Genomic DNA, 21,784 nt, shown 5'->3' on the forward strand with positions numbered 1-21,784 from the left:
CAGGCTCTGGTCACAGCAAGGCGGTGGACTCTCCTAAAAGCAAACAGCTGGGCAAGTCTGGTCCCTGGATGGCAAGGGTACAGCGGGGGTGCAGGTAGTGGGCAAAAAGCCGGTCTGGTCACAAGATACTCCCAAAAGGGTACCACAGCTTTTCCCTTTGTTATTGGGATTTTTAGTGGGGTTTCTTAATCAATTGCCTTGCTGGGATAGGGTCAGCTATGCTTTGGCCTGGCAGTAGAGTCTGGAATCTTGCAGAGGTGGATCTGGAATGTCCGGATATGCAGGGGCTGGAAATTCAGGCGAGAGTGTGTTCTGTCCCTGTGAGATCCCACCCCTTATATAAAGTGGGTGACATCACCAGGTTTATTGTTGGCCAGAACTAAGCTAGACCTACCACCAAGAACTGGATAGGTCAGCCTAAGTTGGTTGCCTCCTCCAGGAGGGGACTCAGTTTATGGGTTTGTATTTTAAGAGGTTCAAAGCCATCCCACAGTCCTTTTTGCCAAAAATCTATCTTAACATAAATCACACATTTGTACAGTTGTGGCACTTTTGCAAATTACATAAGCAGATTACCTATTTCACACAGAGCATGGCAGTCCAATTCTCAGATTTGTAGGATTTTGTTTCATTTTCAATGAAATTATTTTACCTAAAATTCTATAACTTTATACACATGTATATATTATCATAAGGCATGTGAGTATTGAATGTCAAAGTGGCATCATATACACTTTCCTCAGAATATCCAATTCTCTGCCATTTATGTCCCCAATATGCCGTGAAGACTACCACGTTTTATTTAAATTAAAGCCACCGAAATTGCATCCAGATTGTGAAACTTTTGCATTACTGCGTTGTCCAATTTTGGAGATAAAAGTCTTGAAATGTATTAATAAAATAGCCTTTGGAGCCAGATGGCAAGCATTGTCTACCAAATAAGGGCATAGCTTCCAAGGCTTCTCTGGAGTTGACTTTGAAGCTCCCCAGTAGAAGTTGAAGGGAGATGATTTTCCAAGTCACATGTAGGCGTCCCAGAATCTATTGTGTCAACCTGGAGCACAGACAGAAGTCTGACGAGCGTGTGATATTCTGCCTCCTGGTCCATTCAGAGTTTCAAAGGGCACAATTAACACGTAGGTGTCTCAGAAATCCCCTGTGGCTTCCATTGAGGGCAGGCAACTCCTGTTGTAAACACCCACAAGTACCTTGAGCCATGGCGGAAAACCTGTTTGTGCTGATTTCCCAGTACAGCCAATACATTTATTTCTTTACATAATTTATTTTGTTCTGAATCAAAAGCAAGTCTGTTGAAATAAAACATCCCATATATGTTTCCCAGCAAAACCCCCTTTACATTGCTAGGCAAAGACAGGGCCTCATTCAACATTACACTTTTAAACCAGGTATTTTTTTTATTTGCAAAAGCACATTTCTACATGTGGTGAAGTCTGCTGGGATGTCACTTTCAAAAGTTTTTCTCCTCCATCTGAATTCCCAACATTATTTTGCAGCCCTAGTCAGTTTATTTTATACAGCAATCTGTTCAGACACAGGTCCACTGAAATTGACATATGCCCATAGAGCTAGGGTTTCTTTTGAAGCATTGATTTCTGACATTTTGTAGCCCAAAGGTCAAGCGTTTTCCATGCGGCTGAGAGTAAAGTTTCTGTTGCTTCCCCCGATCTGGTCTGACACAGCCTGTCATTCAGGGATAATGCTCTCTTCTTCTGGAGCACAATCTGAATATGGATGGGCAGGGCAGGTTCTCACTGATAAAAGCAGTGTGATATTGGACAGATGAAAAGAGCATCAGGGCAGCACCCTTTTTAATGTAAAATATTCCCTTTTCAATGGGAACTTATTAGCAAGCAGCAGAGCAGCGCTGCTTTTCAATTCGCTTCTTTGGTGCGCACAAGAACAAACACTGGCAGCCTTTCTCGGTATGCTCCCTGTTCCAACTTGCCCTATAGGTGCTTGGCAAGACAGCATTTTTTAGCTGCAAAACACCATATTGAAGCAAGGCAATGGTGCTCCAAGGAGCCAGCACAGACATTTTGCTGTTAACTGCTGAATTACACCTTGGTTATGGATGGGATTTCTGCTGAGTGGGTCAATGTATCCCACAGTGGTCAAAGTCAGCGGGAACGTTAGTTCCACTACTTTTATTTTTTACTGTTAACAGTTCCACTACTTTTTGCAACCATTTCTCCATTCCGGAACTGTTCTTTGTGAAGTTAACGCATACTTCTCAACTTTACCACCCAACAGCAATTAAAGCTAAACTGAAAGCTGTTTCAACTAAATTGGCTATCAACCAGCATGGCTGCCACTCTTGAAAACTGCGTTGCACGTTGCTCCCCTCTTGCCTACCACGTCCCCCACCGGGGTCACAGTTCCACTACTTTTTTGGTACACTTCTTCCACAGTATATCGGGCTCTCCAGTGCATTTTCAATTTTTAGGAATGAGCATTATGTTCAACCCAGCCCCTCCAATTACTCGAGTGCCTGAAAACGCCTATTTTTTGTAGATGAGGTAGCAAGGCTCTATACACATCTGGGATGCAAAATATGCAGGCTTTGGGAGGTCACAGGCAGTCAATGCTATGCTGCTGGCAGAAGCAGACCTCAGTAAAGCTGCTACATGCAGATGAAAGGCTTGCTTTGCATCTAGAAAGGTCATCAATTTACTAACGTGATGACATTGTTTCTCAGCCTGACTTGTTTGCAGACTTGTGGTTTTGGTGCGTTATCGCGGGCCAAACCCAAGAGTTGTGGGTCTGTTGACAACTATGCAGTGTGCAAGTGTGATGAATCAACTTCCAGGGTACCAGTGGTCCAGGGATGAATATCGGTTTGTAAACCATCAATCAGCCCCACACCTCTAATACACCAGAAGGGATCCGAACAGATTGGAATTCAAGTGAATTATAAGACCTCCTTGTCCAATTTTGGTAACATGGATGGACGGCAGGCTAATCTCTGCAATGTCATGGATCGTTTCCTGTTGTCTATTCTGGCAACCAAGCCCCTTCAGGCTTGCTTCAATTATCTCTCATGACTATGTACTGCCACCAGCCGGAGAAAAAAGGAAAGCAGATCCATGGGGCCTTTGATATTTAAATTAGGCTGGCCATGTTGGAGGGAGGTGTGCCTTCCCCCTCCTTCAGATGCTTTGATGTACCCGGGGCTGTCATATTACAGCTCAATATGACAGGGGAAGAGGGTGCCTGTAGACTGTGTGTTCCCGGAGTACATGTGACTATGCGTTTTGTGTGGGAAGCAGATGGACTGTGTGTGGAGTGGCCTCACACAGTCCTCGGAGGTTGGTCGCCTATCATTCCTTTTCATTATTAAAAGAATCAAAAAAGGCCAGACGTGCGCACTGTCCCTGTCCGGATGGTCACATTCCTCAAAGCAAGAGCGTGTGCCGTGAAGGCAAAAATCACACACCCCTTTTGCACTCTGTAGTGCAGATTGAGTAAACTCCACCTGCAGTTTACACATGGCAGCCAGTGTTTACAATGGATTGCTATGAAGTCTGCCTGGTTTTTACTGGTGTAAAAAGTAGGTAGATTCCATAGGTATACACAGCATGAAATTGTCATGCTGGTACAGATGATGGAGTATTTGCACGGCAAAGAGGATGGGGAGGTGAAAAGTTACCATCTGCGCCCCCTCTCCACCATACAAATACATTGAAATGAGTAACGTAAAATGAATGTGTTAAATGTGTACATGTGGATTTTACACATCATTTTTTTGTTATTCATTAACAATCCTCTGAGCGTTAATTTTGTCCTATTACCGGCTTTTCCCCACTCAAGTTAACTGTGCTACCTTTCGCTCCTTTGGTTTGCGGGGACACTCCTTTCCAAACAGTTCTGGATCCCTTTTCCCTGGCCCAGTCTCCTTCTGGGTTTTTCTTGGGGAATGTAGGTTTTCATGCTGCATGCTACTCCTTACTTATCGGCAATACTGTACATTGTCTCGGGAGGATAGCTCAGGGGCAACGTCCTCGCCTTGGAAGCAAGACAAGGAGCAACACAGGTTCGATCCCCGGGTCCGCGCTTAGAAACCTATGGGTATTAAGTGCATTATAAATAACCAATCATATCATACATTGATCATATGCAGCAAATCATTCAACATCCTCAGCGCTTGGACCCTAAACCTCGGCCATCCTGGGGTGAACTCCGTACTGTGCACTCTGTCTTTAAATTCTTGGAATGGTGTAAAATGTGTGTTGGCTGTATTGGCATTCTTTATGTCCATAACAAATTGTATATGCTTTCTTCCCACAGCAATGTGTTGCCAAGTGTTAATTGGCGATATCATTTAATAGTGGGGGTTGTTCTCATGGTAGTACATGAATATTTCTATATGTCTTGACGAATCCTCTTATTTTGCATGATGCAAGCTGTAACCTGTTGTCTTAAGACTAGTTGATCAGGAAACCCCATCTTTGTAGACTGCTTCTTTCAGGAATGTTGCCAGTGTTCTTGTTCACTCTGTTCAAAAATCCTAGTTCTGTCCATCTGGAGCTTTATTCAATGAATAGCAATGTCCCCTTGTTGAGATCAGTGCTGCGCCACTCACCAGGTCAACAATCAATTGGCTTGGTGAGGTGGAGGCAATTACTCTTGTGAGCTACAAAGATGCCATTCAAAGAACCCCCTTCCTTTTATACCACATTGCGAATACGTTTTGGTGAACCTGGTGTCTATAATGCCCTTCTCTACCATTCTACCTACTCAGGTTTCCCACTTCTCTTTGCCAGCTTCTGCCTTTCCCCGCGCTATCAAGAATATTTCTTCTTTGTCTAGTTGTGAAACCATTAGTTCGGTTTGATTATTTCCATCCTACCCCGAGCTTAGTTCGCAATGGGAATACTTTTTTTTGGGTCCTGGTAAATAGTTTATGGGGTAACTGTAGTCTTCTTGAACCTGCGGAATCCTTCCCCCGTCCCCCGTGTGCGGCATTGCTCGATTGCTGGCCATATTACAGCGGTTTGTGGTGCCTTCGGAGCCTAAGAGAGCTGCCCCATCTATACAGTCGAAAATATTGAAGCAACCAAAATCGGGCCAAAACCTATTTTTCGATCACAGAGCACTGCAACTATGGACCTCTTATGGCTTGTAAACCAAATGCATTTCTCACTTCCTGGGTACTACCTCTGTCCCATTCCCGCAAGTAAAAAATATAGCTCTCATATTGACAGAGAGCTGACGCTAAAGCCACAGATTGCAGCGGCTGCTGTAAAGTGTTTTATATGAAAATCAAAAAATGCATATTGACATATTTAGCTCCCAATGGGAAACCCCGGTCCATAATTCCTTAGTGGTGTCCCCCTTAAATTATTCCAACAGTCTGTGTTTAGGTCCTCTTGAACACATGATAGACCACTTGCAGGGTATGCAAAATACTACGGCACGAACACAGCTAAGACTGGCCAGATATGAACATGTTTATCCAGCAATCCGCTCACTGCAATGGCTGCCAGTGCAGCCTGCATCAAGTTAAGGGTTTGTACAGGGTCCATCGAGCCATACATAGTTTAGAATTAAATATTTTCTTGACAAATATTCGATGATATTACTATAGGGTCAATAGAGGAAGTTGGCATAAGCGGGATAAGATCTCAGTGTCTTTTTTGAGGGACTCTGTTGAAAATATAATTAGAAACGTAAAGAATGCAATGGCACCTGGCCTGGATGGGCTAGCTAATGTTAGCCTTGAAGCCTATCCTGAGATGTGCACAGAAATAATTCTGGTATTATTCCCTGATACAGTGCATTTGGGGGAGAATCCTATGACTCGTCATACGTCATAATTGGCTCCTATCTATAAGAAAGGTACAGAGAAAAGCCTATGATTTATAGGCCAATATTTTCCATCAGCCTATTGAAAGAACTCCCTAATTGGATGGAGAGAGTAGGTCTCATTAGTAAATCTCTAACATGTTTTAGGTAACAAATGGGTAACTCCATTAATGGCCTCATGCTACATTTGTTAACAGGTGAAGCGAAAACTATTGGAGACACATCACTTTATGCAGCGTGCTTAGATTTGGCACCCGCTTTTGATCAGGTGAATGGGGCATTGCTGTGGACCAAATAAAAGATTAGGGAATACTGGATGGATTCATTAAATGAATTGTATTGTTATACTCTTGACGCCATAGTTCAGATGTGGGTAAATGCTAGAAGGATTTTAACCAAGGAAATAAATATCCACATTTAGAAGATTGAAGCAGGAGAGTGTCTTAACCCCATCTCTGTTCACCATGTAAGTGATATATGATGCAGGTCTTGCAACGAGTGATACATGACCCCCTTAACTTAAGACACCATTGTGTCCTGTGGCTGGTGTATTGTGATGCCTTCCTTAAGTACAGACCAAATGCCTTTTGGTCTCCAAGAACACATTACGAGCTACAGGGAGCTTCTTGACATCACATGGTCTGGCCTTATGTGTGAAAACATTTAAGATAATTAGATTTACAAATAAAAAGTACCAATTTGAAGTGGACAATGTGTGCTCATAAACTAGAAGAATGAAAATATGTCAGTATTTGGGGTTCTTTATTTCTTTGTCCACAGCAGACAGAAGTAGTGGTCAATAATAAGTTAAGAACTAAAATGTTTCCACTGATTTCGGTAATAAAGAAATGTAATCACACATTTTGGGACTTCCTCATTGTTACTGCTAATTCAGTTGTATAAAGTAAAAGTAAAACCTGCTTTACTTGAGGTTAGGAATTGTCACGATCAAAGATTGGAAGTGGTTGGTTTGTCTGGAGGGGATGACATGGAAAAGGCTATTAGGCCTCCCCACTCCATTCTAATGGCCGCAATTGGGGCAGGACTGGGCATGATGGCTCTTACTTGCCTGGTGAAATGGAGAAAGTTGTCATTATATTGGCAAATAGTAAGATCAGAAGGGCTGTCATTGCCTACTGATATTAAGTGGTGCATGAATAATGAGACTCCATGCTCAGTGACTGGGTGATATAGGAAGGATTGTGAAAGTTTAATAACAAAGATGTGACTATCTATAAAATAATCTAGAAGATAATATAATTACAAAGAAATTATGGTATTACGATGCTATCTATGCAAAGAATTCTCAAAAACCTTTCATAATCCAGGACAGGTGCAGTACTATGGTAGAACGTTCCCCTTGCAGGCACGTAGGGCCATTTAATGCATCTTGGTTTTAACTGATAAATATGTTACAAATGACAGTAAATTTTGGGATGGAGATTATTATCAGGAAATCAGAACCCATTCGGCTTATAAAATTAGCAGGCCAGTCCAGTAGTGATATGATTTTAGAATTTGTGCAAGCATTTAATTATTTTTAAGGGTTTTAGTGAAAAGATCATTGTGGTTGAAGCATTTTTGATATTTTGGAATGGTGATTTTAATAATTGTTCATTTTGAGAAACTTTGTGTAAATTAATATATAAACCAACTCACAATTAAAAAAATACGTGAATTGCACTTCTGCAAATCTCTGCACTCCCTCCAATTGCCAAATTTCAACATTGTGGAACTACCTAGGTTCAGGCAAGTGGGAGCAGCAGGTCACATGTTTTCTTTCGTAGATGCTAAATTGTGACCTTCCAGCCCCTCAGAATTACCAGTAACTCAAGATCATCTTCTGTTTAGAAAGAAACTAAAAATCGCTCTAATCCATGAAGCCACAAATGAGGTAGGATTTATCATTCAGGCTTAGCTTCAGTTTCATCGCCAGAAGACCATCCTGTGTGGCAGCCATGTGCTTTTTAAATAACATGGTAGCACAACATCTGGTCCCCTCTGCCTCTCCAAACTTTTTTTACAAGCCTCGGTACCTTTGATGACTCTTGGGGTACAGAAGCCTCTGGAAGGCCAGCAGGGTTAGCACCATAGCTGGGAAGTCTCAGAGTTTGTTCTTGGTTCTCCGTGTTGCACTAGCAAGAACCCTTTCTCCAGGTTTGTCCACATACTGAACTTGAAATCATGAGTATTGCCAGGATGTTTCAAAGTTGCCTTCTTTTCATGGCTGATTTAAAAAAAAAGTTGTCTGCATTAATAGCATGTCCATGCATTGTCCATAACTGCTGAACTCACCTACTCTCGGCCTCCCCCACCACTCACTCAATGGTCTCATGATAGCTTGAGGGCAGGGTGGTCAGTCACGCGACGTAGGCAGGTGATATGTCCTTGACAGGAGTGTGCGTCTGAGTCAGTCAACTGTCCCCCTTTTACCATTAAGCAGCTGGTAAAGCGGGGGAGAGTCAATAGTGTGTGGGGTTAGTCGGTGCCTCTGCAGGGCAGTTTGGGCAGGGGCAGGGTCAGTTACAAGTCACCAATGTGCCTCTTTTAGACTGGTGCTGGTGCCACAGAGAGTTTTCCCTCAGTCCCACCAGTCTTTCGGGGGCTTACCCCGGGGCCAGCGTGTCTCTGTTGATACAGTTTAATTGGCGAGGCCTAGTTGTAAGGCCCCTCGAAGCCTGGCCTCGCCCCGCGGGCGGGAGTGAGGGTGGGGTCACCAGTGTCCCAGTCTCTTCCCCACCCGAGGAGCTCTCTCGGTTTCACGATGAACCGGTTTTACCTGTCGCTGTTTTTTTGTTTGTTGTTGCAGAAGCAGCAGGTAGACGCGGGTGCGCATCTCTACCTCACCTGTCGAGTCCGCGGGGTGGGGCCTCCCAGAAACTGGCCGTCCCCAGAAATCGGGGCCAGCTCCGCCAGTCCGCCGCCTTGCCGCTGAGGGAGAAGACCTAGCCTGCCGCACCGCACCCGGGGCTCGACGACACCGAGCAGCGCCGCCAAGATGTTCAAGAGCTCCAAGGGGTCGCCCACCAAGTCCTCGCCGACGAAGACCAAGGCGAGCAAGTGAGTGCGCGCGCGCGCCCCGGGCGGCGCCTCATTACACCTGAGGGGGGATTACAGCCAGCGCGCGCCCCGGCGCCTCATTACACCTGAGTGGGGATTGCAGCCAGCGCGCGCCCCGGCGCCTCATTACACCTGAGGGGGATCGCAGCCAGCGCGCGACGCTCGCCCGGGACAGGCACCGCTGACAGGAAGCTGCGCGGCTGTGTTTGGGGCCCTAGAGGACCCAGCGAGGGCGGGGTGGCAGTAGTGCCGCTGGCAGGGGCAGTGTGGTCCTGCGGGGTGCGGGGAAGTGTGCAGCCGCGGCCCGCAGCAGTCTGAGTGGGCCACACTGAAGGAGTGCGCAGAGGGGGGGGGGGATATAGCGTGGGCGCGTGGGTCCCTGTGAAGAGAACTGCGCAGCAGGCAGCGCCCACGGGGCCAGTGCAATGGTGCGCAGCAGTGAGAATGTTAGGCAATGTAGGGGGTAGCGTGCGCGGAGGCAGCAGAAACCAGCAAGTGACAGCGTGGGAAAGTGTGGGTCACGGGTTGTACAGCGAAGCGCATCAGGGAACTCCTGGCGGCACGAAGTCACCACTTTGAACAGATGGCGCTTTGTATATACATTGGCCCCGACTCATGGAATATGTGCCCGGCTCAGAGTGAATTTGCACTGCTGAAAAGTGACTTTGCCCTGCCGACACAAACCTTGATTCATGGAATCGTGCAAAGTGTATTTTTTCCATTGCATAGACCTGGTGATAAAGTCAGCGCAAAGTTGTTTTTGCAGTTCAAAATGGCTTTGCACGGACGTTGCACGGCAAAAATACACTTTACACGGCTCCGTGAATCAGGGTTTATGTCAGCAGTGCAAAGTCACTTTTCAGCAGTGCAAAGTCACTTTTCAGCAGTGCAGATTCACTTTTAACCTGGCAAATATTCAATGCATCGGGCCCATTTACTTTATAGAGCTTTAGGTTGGGGATCAGGAGGGGCCAAATAATGTTTGTGCCGCAGTAATAGTGCGTGTCGTGGAGTTTGCAGCAGGACTCAGTAGTGATGATGCAGGAGAGAGGCGTCGCTATGGTGATGTTTCCGGCAGTCACAGTTGAGGGCAGTGCGGATCATGGTTTGCACCAACACAATTACAGGGTACTTATTTAAAGCCAATCTGTCGAACGTAGTCTCTCCTAAATATGAACCCTATCCGGACAAATCAATGAGTGCTTCTAAACTGAAATTGAAACTGAACTAGATTGGGAAAAGATTTTACAGCAACATTTTCACTTTTTGGGTTTCGCATTAGTGGAAAACCTTGTAAAAATATTTCTTAAGATTATACACAAGAAAACAAAAAATATAAAAAATAAAAAATTAAAGCGTACTTATTTAATGGACCATAGAAGGATGAAGGCCTGAGTCGGTCCTCCTGCAGGATACGAATTTAGGAGATACGGGCGGCCTGTCTTAAGCACGCACTTAAATCGTTATCTATACACAGAGGAGTGATGGAGTTTGCAGCCAAGCCCAGCAGTGATAGTGTAAGACAGTGTGGAGCACAGTGAGTTCAGCAGTGATACTGTGGGATATGGAGTGTGCAGCCGAGTCCAGCAGCGATAGGGTTAAATTACATCTGAAAGTTCTGGCCCCTCGTCCCAGTATTGCCAAAACTGTCACTCTGTCCCATGAGGGAGAATTCATCCCCGACTCCCTAAAATGAATCGGGGTCACGCTGTTGGTGAAGAAACCCTCTCTCGATCCAGCCATTTGCTCCAGTTTCACAGCAAGTGTTAACTGTCCTTTCCTGTTATATATTTTTAACAAAGCGTCACCCATTCAGTTAACGGCCTATATTGAGGACAGGGACGTCATTTCACCAAAATGCCAGGGGTAGCGGAAGTGACATCACCCGACCCTTGACCCTCTGATGACATCACAGGAAGTGATGTCATTAGACCCCGCCCCAAAGTGATATAGCGGGTAGCGATGGAACACGACATTTCACCCGTTGACAAAACAGGAAGTGGCATCACATAGCATTGTACACTATGAAAAATATAGTTATGATATCACTATATGATGTACATTCATACAAGAATGGATCGCCATATGTATCATTAAGTTCAGTGTTTATTGGCCCGTATTACCAAATGACTGTGTATGCAAGCAGGCGTCCATGACCAAATGATAAGCGTAAGTGCTATATAATAACACATCATTAAGCGCTTTATATAGAAAAAATATACACCCAATATCACCCAACCTGTGTTGGTACTCATTTATCGACCTCAGAAGGATGAACGGCTTAGGCTTAGTGAGGCGTTTAAGAACAGACTAAATCAGTGACTCACCCCCTGAAGTGTGCCTGAAATAAACATTTAATGAGGCCAGCAATTACTGTATAGAATTCCAGAAAGACACATTATTTGGTATTCCTATTCTTTCTTATTTAGGGTCAGTGCTGAAAGTGTTAGAAGAAAATAAGAACAAGTGCCTCAAGTATTTTTTTTTAAGGGGCCTGAACAAGAAAGCCAGCCACCCCAGAAGTAAAGAGCCACAGCCCAGGAGCTTGCATAACTTTAAAAAAAAAAAAAAAAAAAAAAAAAAATGTATTTTTTTTTTTTAGTAGAGGTCGCAAGGGACACCACAGAGGTCGCAAGGGACACCACAGAGGTCGCAGTTGCGACCCCTGGTGACCCCCAAATGACGTCCCTGATTGAGGACCTCAAGCACTTGGGAGTTTGAGAGCCGGTCTTCGGGCTCAGTCGTGCCACTGAAACTGCCCTACTGGACGTCATCAAGCCCCCACCCCCGCCTCCCCCGAGAGCTACTGCAAGCCGGTGGGTCAGCCCTACGGATGCTACTCGAGCTGTCGGCAGCATTTGATACAGTCGATCATCACATCTTCATTTTAAAGCCTGATGATAAAGCCTGCAAATGGCTTCACTCTTTCCTCCACAATAGGGCTTTCTTAGGCTGGAGCACTGTGAGCCTCACCCCACTACTTTGCGGGTCCCTGGGGCTCTTCTACTTGTCTAGGTTGATGATTTCAGCCTAGAGGTGTAACCCTAGGATCAATTCTTTCATAGGGAAGAAAGTTGTTGACTAATGATTGTATGCACGTAGATGAAATTATATTTATTAAGGCTTGTTCTGATGCAAGAGGAATTATTTAGCACCTATGTTGCCTATGGGCTATATAAGTGTTTAATGTTGATGCATTTCCTACCTGGGCACAATTCTTCCACACCGCTGTACAGTTCCAAGGCAGGAGGGTGGTAAAGCCAGTGACCCCTGCACCCCGAAACTGAAAAGCCTGGTAGCCCCTGAATCCCGTGTGTGTCATCCCAATGTTTCTTAAATGCTGCTGTTTTTTGGACGCTACCTAAATGCTGCTTCTTACTACTTCGACCTTGCCCCTTCCTAGCTCTCCACCCTCCTCTCTTTCTATACTCCCTCTCGTCCTCTCCGTTCTACTGCCCTATTCCTCATCTCTGTTCCGCCACCACCCTGTGCCCCTTCCGCTTCCGTTCCTTTCACCTCTCCGCGCCTCTACATTGGAACTCCCTACCTCTCCATATCCTTTCTATCTCCTCCTACCCCTCCTTCCACTCCTCCTTAAAATCTCATCTTCTTCATCCTCCTTCCTGACCCTCCTTTCACTCCATTCTTACTTTCCTCCACTTCTCTCATTCCTTGTCCTCGGGTAATTGTTGTGCATAATGTTATTGATTGGTTGATTCTAGTTTGATATTCATGCTTCAATTGTAATTTTGTTGTTGTAATATAAAGCGCTTTGGTGTAAAGCGCTATTTAAAAATTCATAAATACAAATACTAGTGCTCTCCTAAAATACCACTCTACGCAGCTCTCAGAGTGTTCCGGGTTACACTGCTCCCTTAGTGTTACTACACTGCAAATCCCCTGAATGGTGTTACTTGCTACTGTACTATTCTCCCACCATGCTGTTTTACAGTGCTCTTTAAGTACTGATATCACTTGATACCCTTCTGTTTTCTGCTGCTACGTTACTCCGCTCCATGAATGCTGCTAGTTTATGCTGCTCGCTGGTACTGCTGTGTTACTGAACTCCTAAGTACCTCTATTGAACCTTGATCTCCTATGCTAGTAGGGTACTTACTTGGCTCCTAAGCACCCCCATGTTCTTCGGCTATGCTGGCCTGCTATGCCCTCCTGCTATGCCGGCCTGCTATGCCGGCAATGCTGGTCTGCTATGTTACTCTGCAGCCTAACTACTGCTGTTTCAACAAACTGCTCCCCCCTGATACTATTCTACTCAGCTCCACGAGAACGGCTATTTTACACTGCTTCCCCGTGCTACTTCGTTCCTTACCCCCTGAGTACTACTGTTTTATAGTGCTCCCCATGCTGCGTTGTTAATTACCTCCCTAAGTACTGCTGTTCCACGTGCCGCCCTGTGCTGCTACGTCACTCCCCTCCCTAAGCACTTCTGTTCCATGCTATGCTCCCTGCTGCTACGTCACTCCCCTCCCTAAGTACTGCTGTCCTATGCTATGCTCCCGGCTGCTACGTCACTCCCCTCCCTAAGTATTGCTGTCCTATGCTATGCTCCCTGCTGCTATGTCACTCCCCTCCCTAAGTACTGCTGTCCTATGCTATGCTCCCTGCTGCTACGTCACTCCCCTCCCTAAGTATTGCTCTCCTATGCTATGCTCCCTGCTGCTATGTCACTCCCCTCCCTAAGTACTTCTGCTCCATGCTTTGCTCACTGATGCTGTGTCACTCTCCTCCTTAAGTACTTCTGTTCTATGCTTCGCTCACTGCTGCAGCGTCACTCTCCTCCCTAAGTACTTCTGTTCTATGCTTCGCTCCCTGCTGCTGCGTCACTCCTCTCCCTAAGTACTTCTGTTCTATGCTTTGCTCCCTGCTGCTATGTCACTCTCCTCCCTAAGTACTTCTGTTCTATGCTTCGCTCCCTGCTGCTGCGTCACTATCATCCCTAAGTACTTCTGTTCCATGCTTCGCTCACTGCTGCTGCATCACTCCCCTCCCTAAGTACTTCTGTTCTTTGCTTTGCTCCCTGCTGCTGCGTCACTCCTTTCCCTAAGTACTTCTGTTCCATGCTTCGCTCCCTGCTGCTGCGTCACTCCCCTCCCTAAGTACTTCTGTTCCATGCTTTCTCCCTGCTGGTACATCACTCCTCTCCCTACGCATTGACATGTTACGCTCCTCCTTGAGCTGTCTTTCATGTGTCAGGCTGTCATGCCTTGGCAGTAATTGACAGTGGAATGTAGAATGGCAGAATGTGTTTGTACAGCGCTTACCCAAACAGAGGCATTTTTGGTAGCCATTTGGAAGGATCAGCCATATCAGCCTTCAGAAGTCATTTAGGAGAGGTCTGTGCAGACATGGTGTGGGAATGCTCTAGAAAGGCAGGGGGTAGTAGCCTATGGAAATGAACAGCCTGCGTGCTAGACTTCCATAAAAACATGCGCTCATTTCTAAAATGCATTTCTGTGACCAGGTCATGGAATGTCCCCCCACCATCCACGAGAAATGGCGAGGATTGTCAACAGCCCAGCGTTTCTGCAGACCATTGGGGCCAGGCCGGGATCAGTCAAATGTCGGTGGTCCCTGGTCAGGAATAGTCACCCTTGCCTTACAGGTGCGCATCTCAGCTTGGCGGCCCTAGCACTCGGGCTGAGATCAGTGTCGCTACATCCTGCACAACTTGTGTACAAAGCAGCCTTTCTTTGTTTTAGAAGTGGGCTGCTCTTACACCACTAACTGTGCCGATGAAGAAAAGGTTGATTGTGCAGTGTGCCCGGATTGGCATGTTCCCGCTGTCACGATCGGCGGCCTCGCCTTTCATAAGGCTCCTCAGTAGAGCTGGCACTCAGCCAAGCTTTCCCTCGCGCTGGCTGCTGGCGAACTTTACCAGGCAGCGGGAAGCACAACATTACCATTCAACTTAGCCCTAAAACCAATTGATAGAGCGACCTGAGCCAAGTGCCAAGAAGTCTTGAAAATGGCTACAGCAGGACTCGGTAACATAGATACTGGTACCATTGACGGCCTTCAGACAGGGCCGTTTATATAAGCCATACTATCAAGACTGCTGGTGATACCCAGGTTTTCAGATGCATTTCCAGGGATGTCACCTTCAAGGTTTGTGAAAGACAAACACAGCTAGCAACCCCAAAGCATGAAACACGCACCAGCAATAACATGACTGAGAGCCATTGTAAAGACAACTACAACTGTGGGCTCCTGCTCGTGTTTTGCTACTATAAAGGAAATGAGGAACAAACATAATCTTTGAAACAGGATAGCCTCCGAGATACCATTGTGGATTTGGAAGGCTGTTTGTTCCTTTAAATTGTCAAAAAGAGTGCCAACCATCTTGGAATGGGAAAGGAGAATTGTCAGTGTTGTGGTGAACATGGCTATGCTGCATGCTCCCATCTCAAGCAGCTGAAGACCGGCTACACCGGTGAGTCGGTGACTGAGGCCACAGCGTATGTGTTAGGAGGCTGCCCATGATATAGGATAAGGGTGGAATTACTATTTTCAAGTGAAACACGGTACAGGTGCAGCTGAGTCCCTCTCCCACTCGGGGGTGCATTGATGCCGGTGCATAATTTGCTGTATCCAGTGCCTTCCCTTTCTCAATGCCTTACCCATCTGTGTCACTCCTGAGTGTATTGCAATAATCCGGCCATGCCGTGTGAAGGACCCAGGGGCCCTAAGACTGATGTGACATACTCTCCCCACTGAGTAGCGCTCCCACACGTGCTTGTGCTCGGAGATCCCCAAATGTGGGTGAGTTAAAAGTGAGACGGACTGACACAATATCAGCAGAACAGAGCTAAACCGTGGGTGCATGAGGCGTATAATGAACTGGCAGCAGACCCTGTCCAACTGCCTCTCTACCCCTCCCCGATGTGTAACGGATGCATCTTAGAGGAATGAGTGCATAAAGGGACTGACTGCACATCTTGGAGGGAGGCATCTCATGGATCAACAGCAATTCTTGGGGGGGATGAGCATTTAGATGGGATGAAGATTGATATCGGATGGAAGAAGCAGTAGATGGATATAAGAAGCAGATATTAGGTGGTGAAGTCATTGGTGGCACCATCAAGGGATTGAGGATGAGGCGTCAGATGGATGATAGTTCTTTGGTGGATGAGGAGTTATATGGGCCAACTGAAGATCTTGGCCTTTTAGTGGGTAAGATAACCCCATGAGGATTTTGGGTGGGTGACGTTAGAGGGGATCTACAGCACATCTTGGACGAGGATCTGATGGGCTGATGATAGGTCTTGTGTTCAGAAGGCGTGTGATAGACTCATTGAAGATCTTTTATGAACGCGCCTAGTAGTGGGCGCTGGTAGACCCTGGGCGAGGCTTCAAAATGAACTGGTGGCAACATCTGTGTGCATGAGGAGTTGGATCAACAGCAGTTTTAGGTAGCTTAGGCATCATTTTGATTGTCAGAGGATCATTGTTGGATGAGGCCTTCCCTTGCTTGATGGTAGTTCTTGGTTGGATACTACCCTATGGACTGATGTCAAATGTTGGTTGCATAAGGTGTTGGATAGGCCGATGTAAGATATTTGATGGATGAGCCCTTATTAGACTAACAGCAGATCTGTATAGTAGATGGGAAGACGGGAAGTTAACTGCTCTGATGGCAGATCGCGGGTGGATGGTTCACTTGGTGGATCAGTATAGGATCTTGGGTGAATATTATGGAACCAGTCCGTTCTATTTTCTTGGTGGGTTACTTAGGAGGACCACTGGCAGATCGTGTGTTCGTAAAGGAGTCAGATAGACCAGCAGCAGCTCTCAGGTGAGTGAGGTGTTAGACGCAGAACCTTTTTTAGCACAGCAGGGTCAATCTTTTTCTCATAGTCTAAGCTATGTCTATGGTCCCACCCCAGTATTGGTATTTTGCCCAGTGGTTAGCGAGGTCAGCGTTAAGGATGTTAACGTTTGCCATCTCATGGGTGAAGACACTGGTTAAAGGTCTACCCTTTCCCCTCAAATTGCCAAATTCACCCCCGTAATTCAGAAAGTTCAGCCAAAGAGGATGGGTGGAAGTATGTATTCTCTGAAATCTTGTGGACCACCTCGTTTTCTGTGGTTTTGTTGATGGGGGTGTGACAACACGCCCCTCAATTCTTAATGTGGTCACTAATTAAAGTCCTAATCACTTCTGGGCCCCTGCCGAGAAGAGCATAAGCTACTCTTCTTGTGAGTCAAACGACTAGTGACACTAGAGGTATGTGGCTATGTGCTTCCCTGACAGAGAGAGAGACCCTTAATCCAGACCGGGCACCGCCCTGTGAGCACCACAGACTGTGTTGAGACACTTTGCTGCAAGGATTCTCATGGCAGGGGAAAGTGGAATAGTGCACCTCCCCAAACAGTTGCTAGATCCCCTTTTTCTGCACAACAACTTAAAGGGGTGGCTCCCCCGTTTTTTATTAAATCCTGCCCGCTGTCTGCGTACATTTCAGCCAGCCCTAAACGTAGCTCCCTCTGCGTTTGCAAGCTTGTGGAATGAAGCCTCCTAGTCAGCGTGGCAGACAGATGACGAGCCCCAGAGGCGGCCTCGAACGCTGGGCCTGCCGGGACACGGTGCGCGCGGGAAAAGGCCGCTCACCTCAGGGTCTGAAAAGCATAGGGGCGGACTGGGCCCTTGATGTCGCACTCTTTAATTCCAGGCCCCTGTGGTGAAGTCGGAGCCTGACGTCATCTTCCTGAGGTGATGTCAGAGTCGGCACACAACCAGGGCAGTGTGCACCTGGAGTGTTGTCACAAGCAAATCGGCAAAAGGCCTGAGAGACAGATGCCTACAAAAGGCGGGTAGGGCCGGCATAAAGTCCTTCAGATGTGAGGCCAGTGCTAGTAAAAGGGTGGTTAGGCTTGCGATGGTGCTGCCATATCCATATCTGCCACAAGTGTTTCACTCCATATCATATCATATCATATCATATCATATCATATCATATCCATACAATTCCTCCTTGTATATTCCACCCTTGCCTTAAATAACCTTACTACCAACTGCTCACTTCACACAGATACATTCCAGCAGTAATCATCTATAGGTAAAAGCAAACAAAGTCTAATTTGGTCACACGTAGTGATAAACGATACTCTATAGCTCGCCAAACTATACCCTAGGCTCCCAAAAAGAAATCGGGGATGGTGGGAAGGTCAGATTTTAGATTTGAGGGCCCTTTCCCTGCTGGGACTAGCTTAAGCAGGAGGCAGATGGATAACCACTGGAGAGCTCATAGGAATACAGCCCAATGTCCCATGTAAGTCCCCAGCAGCTTTTCCTTCCCCATTCAAAACTACGCTGCGGCTCAGCACTGCAGCATCAAACGCTCCAGTCCCGAAGGTCTCTGCCCACTCAGTTTACTTAGCCCGTCCTGAGCCACCGGTGCCCACCCAGTCAATGCTGCCACCAGCACGCAGCAGTCACTCCAAGTAGTGACTGCGCCACCAAACATGCAAACCAAGACCTCCTCCAGACCTTCAAAACCGACAGCAACCAAGTAAAAAACCAAGGGAGAGCTGGTAGAGAAGCAAAGGGACAAATGCAGCCCTGCCAGAGCCAGATTCCTGCAGGTACAAATTGATGATGCAAGCACCCACCCCAAGAATCTACTAAGGATCGTGGAACACGCCTCTAACACGCTTACCTGTGTGTCGGTTCCCCACCCCATCAAGACATGTTTAGAATTCCTCACATTCTTTGCGAACACAATGAGACAATAAATCGCCACATCTGTTCTCTGCCAACATATGTCCTGCATACATATCGCCAAACACGCGCAGCACGCCCTCTACTGCTTCTGTTCCTCCCCCTGCCTTCTCCCAAGCAGCAGGGTGCTGACCACTTCCAAACGAGGCCTTTTAAAGCCATTCCCTGCCTCCGTGTCCCCATGCGAGCCTTCGTAGCAACAGAAAATCAATGCTTAGGCCCGTTGTGGCATAAAGACATCAACTTGTCCCTAAAACTTAGCGTGCTCCACGACAGCCCACGGATTGGCCAGGCCCACAGCCAACATATAATCCTGGCTGACCTTCCAGTGCACATTACTGACCTCTGTTTTCTGGCTCATACCATAGAAAGCTGTGCAGCTGTGCTAATAGCTAGCTATGTACCTGGAATTACACTTCCTGGAGACATCCCGCAAACCGCAGAAGCAGCCACCATTCAGTTGGACAGTGCCACACTTACATCCTGGAAGAAGGTATGGGGGTCATGCCTAACCTCCTGGATTGCTCCTCAGCATTTCATGCACTCATCGATGAGGCCGCCCTCCGCATCCTGCAAACACCCTGTATGAGAATGAATGGCAGAGTCCACACGTGCTTCCCGTCATATATCCCAACACTGATCGAGGTGGCAAAGCCTCCGGTTCCCTTCTCAAAGTAATGCAGTAAAGCCTCACTCCTCCCCCTACCCCCGCGCTCTTCACTCTCTCCATGGAACTCGTCCGCCAACTGGTCAAAAGGAGTAACAGCTCAGCAAAAACCACTCCGCCTCTAAATGGCCGAACACCACTTAAAACCAAACCCAACAAGTGACTGCTTTTGCCCTCAGCCTCTACAACCCCTCAATTCAGAGCTGGCTGACAGTTGCTGCCACTGATGGAATTTCTCCCGCCCTCTTATCAAGTTTAAAGTCTGTGGTCTTAGAGCTGGATCCCGAGCTGCCCCCGGACTGATAGATGGAGCCCATAGGGAAAGGAGACCGATTGCATATCTGCAAAACCCACATCCCAGAAACTCAACTCTGAGCATTGGCGAGCACCCTTGTATTATCCAGGCAGGACCATGGGAAGCCCCACCTGATGGGCCTTCCCAAAATCGGACTCACCCCATTGCAGCACACCCAGCCGCCTGGCTGGTGTTCAGACCTGCTGTTTTGATCTCCTTATCTTCATCCTAATTTCTCTACATTGGCTCCCCATTAAGTGACCTTGAACCTTCAAGCTGGGCCGCCAGATTTAGAGAGCCATGCACTTCACACAGAGGTGTTGCTAGGTCTGGAAAAGATCCGGGGCTACGCTAGTATGGGGACTGTCGGGACTCCTGGCTAGCTAGCCTTTTAGTTGAAGACCCTGAACTTCTATCCGGCCCGGGGCTACAACCACAAGACCCAGGGCTATAGCTCCCTCAGCCCCCCCCCAGCAACGCCCCTGACTTGAAATCCCCAAAGGTTCTATATGATAACACTGCCAGAGGAAATATCCCCGGTGGACCGATGCTTTTGTGATCACCTCAAAAAGAAAATCCTGAAAATGAAAATGCTGAATTTTATTTTTAAATTGCTTTCGTCGCATCCCTCCCGAAACCCTACCCCACATGTATTACTACCCTTATCCCCCCCCACTTATATATGCAGCGAAATGCAGCATTTTCCATTCAGCATTTTCGTTCTGTGTTTTTTACGTTCAGTATTTCGGTACGATACAATATTTACTGGATCCCACAAAAAGCACTCCAGCCTTATTCAGGATTGGGGTTATTTACTAATTTTACTCCAGTCCTAGAATATTTGGGCAACGTGTTGAATGGTGTGTGAAGGGGAAAAGGGAAAACAAATATAATTCCGATGACAATGACTCATTGTCACTGGTAAGATAGCTCAACGGGTTGAGCGCTTGCTACTGTGATCTATGTGTGATCTGCAGGTTGCAGGTTTGAATCTCAACTAGGCCAACTCAGCCTTTACTCCTTCCGAGGTCAATAAATGAGTACCAGGAGGGAATCCTTGACTAGACCGCCAATGATCTAAGTCAGGAAAGAGAGAGAGATGGGCATAAGACTTTATGCCCATGTAACCCTACGGATGATAGCGGGGGAAGGAACAGGTGTCTTAACTAAGCCCCCTTACTCTGATTTCTCCAGAGATCACTGCTGAGTTTCTGGATTCTATTGGGGGCATGTTCCTCTGAGCTTGGTCCAGTCGAGGGAAGCCCAGAGGTCACGGTAGTCTTCAGACACAGGATTTAGTTTTGGTTTGTCGCAGATCCTGGCACAGTCCAATTGAACACCCTTGCGAGGACATGAAGAAGAGTTCTGCGAAGCAGGCAACCTCCGGACACCTCCAGGGAGTGAAGAATATAGATTGCAAAGGGTGTCACCATTATCAGGCAGAGACAGGTGATCTTTTATGGGCAAACAAAGAAGCGAAGCAGGTCTTGCACGGCTTCCGTTAGGATTAGAAGGCTGAAAGTGCAGGAACAGGTAACTTGTAGCACAAGTTGAAGATCTTCCAAGTTCCATGGATGTACTCAGAACTACGACGTAGCCCAGAATAGGGTTGGTCAGTCGACTGGGTGGCCCAGGGACCCTTCCAAAGACTCCGAAGGCACATATCCACAAACAAGGATTGAGACTGGTTGTTCTCACCAGTCCAGGCGTCAAAGCACCCACAAGGGTCTTTTTTAGATCATAAAGAGGAACAGAGCTTCGTCAGGACTTCACTGGAGTTGATGCTGGTCAGCTGCAAAGGTCAACATGGTGTTATCAGTAGCTGCACTTCTTAATAGGGGCGTCGGTACCATCGATGATCTGTGGAATGGGTCCAGGAGGCCTCCTCTTAGCCAAGATCTGGACTGGAAGCTCACCCAGGTCCATCAATGATATGAATCTGCACCATTTAAACGGGCAGTGACTATCCAATCATGGAAAGCCATTGGCCACGCATTTTGCTCAGCAACAGGTCCCACTATTGGATGTGGACTTGGTCTAGACAGTCAAGGCACCCACATCCGGTCACACACACAGACCACCCCTTTGCCTGAGAAAGCAGGAGCTTTCCCGGGAAAGGGTATTCCATACATGGCATTTCTGGATCAGAAAGGGGAGAAAGAAGGGCAAAGAAAACAATATAGCCAAAGAATAGACAGAA

The 21,784-nt window shown here is 46.9% G+C and overlaps 2 protein-coding genes across 4 annotated transcripts in view; one reads left to right on the forward strand and one right to left on the reverse strand.

Moving 5' to 3' along the window:
* TEN1 (TEN1 subunit of CST complex) overlaps nt 1-21,784 on the reverse strand; it is a 528,532-nt gene that overhangs the window by 21,880 nt on the left and 484,868 nt on the right. The window lies entirely within an intron of this gene.
* Nucleotides 8,638-21,784, forward strand: part of EVPL (envoplakin) — a 160,418-nt gene continuing 147,271 nt past the window's right edge. The window contains exon 1 of the mRNA XM_069654718.1: nt 8,638-8,883. Within this exon, the coding sequence (XP_069510819.1) occupies nt 8,822-8,883 (62 nt within the window). The 5' untranslated portion in view covers nt 8,638-8,821. The remainder of the gene's footprint in view (nt 8,884-21,784) is intronic.

This window comes from Ambystoma mexicanum, chromosome 3q (assembly GCF_040938575.1).
Source record: "Ambystoma mexicanum isolate Mex_15411 chromosome 3q, UKY_AmexF1_1, whole genome shotgun sequence".
Lineage (NCBI taxonomy): Eukaryota > Metazoa > Chordata > Amphibia > Caudata > Ambystomatidae > Ambystoma > Ambystoma mexicanum.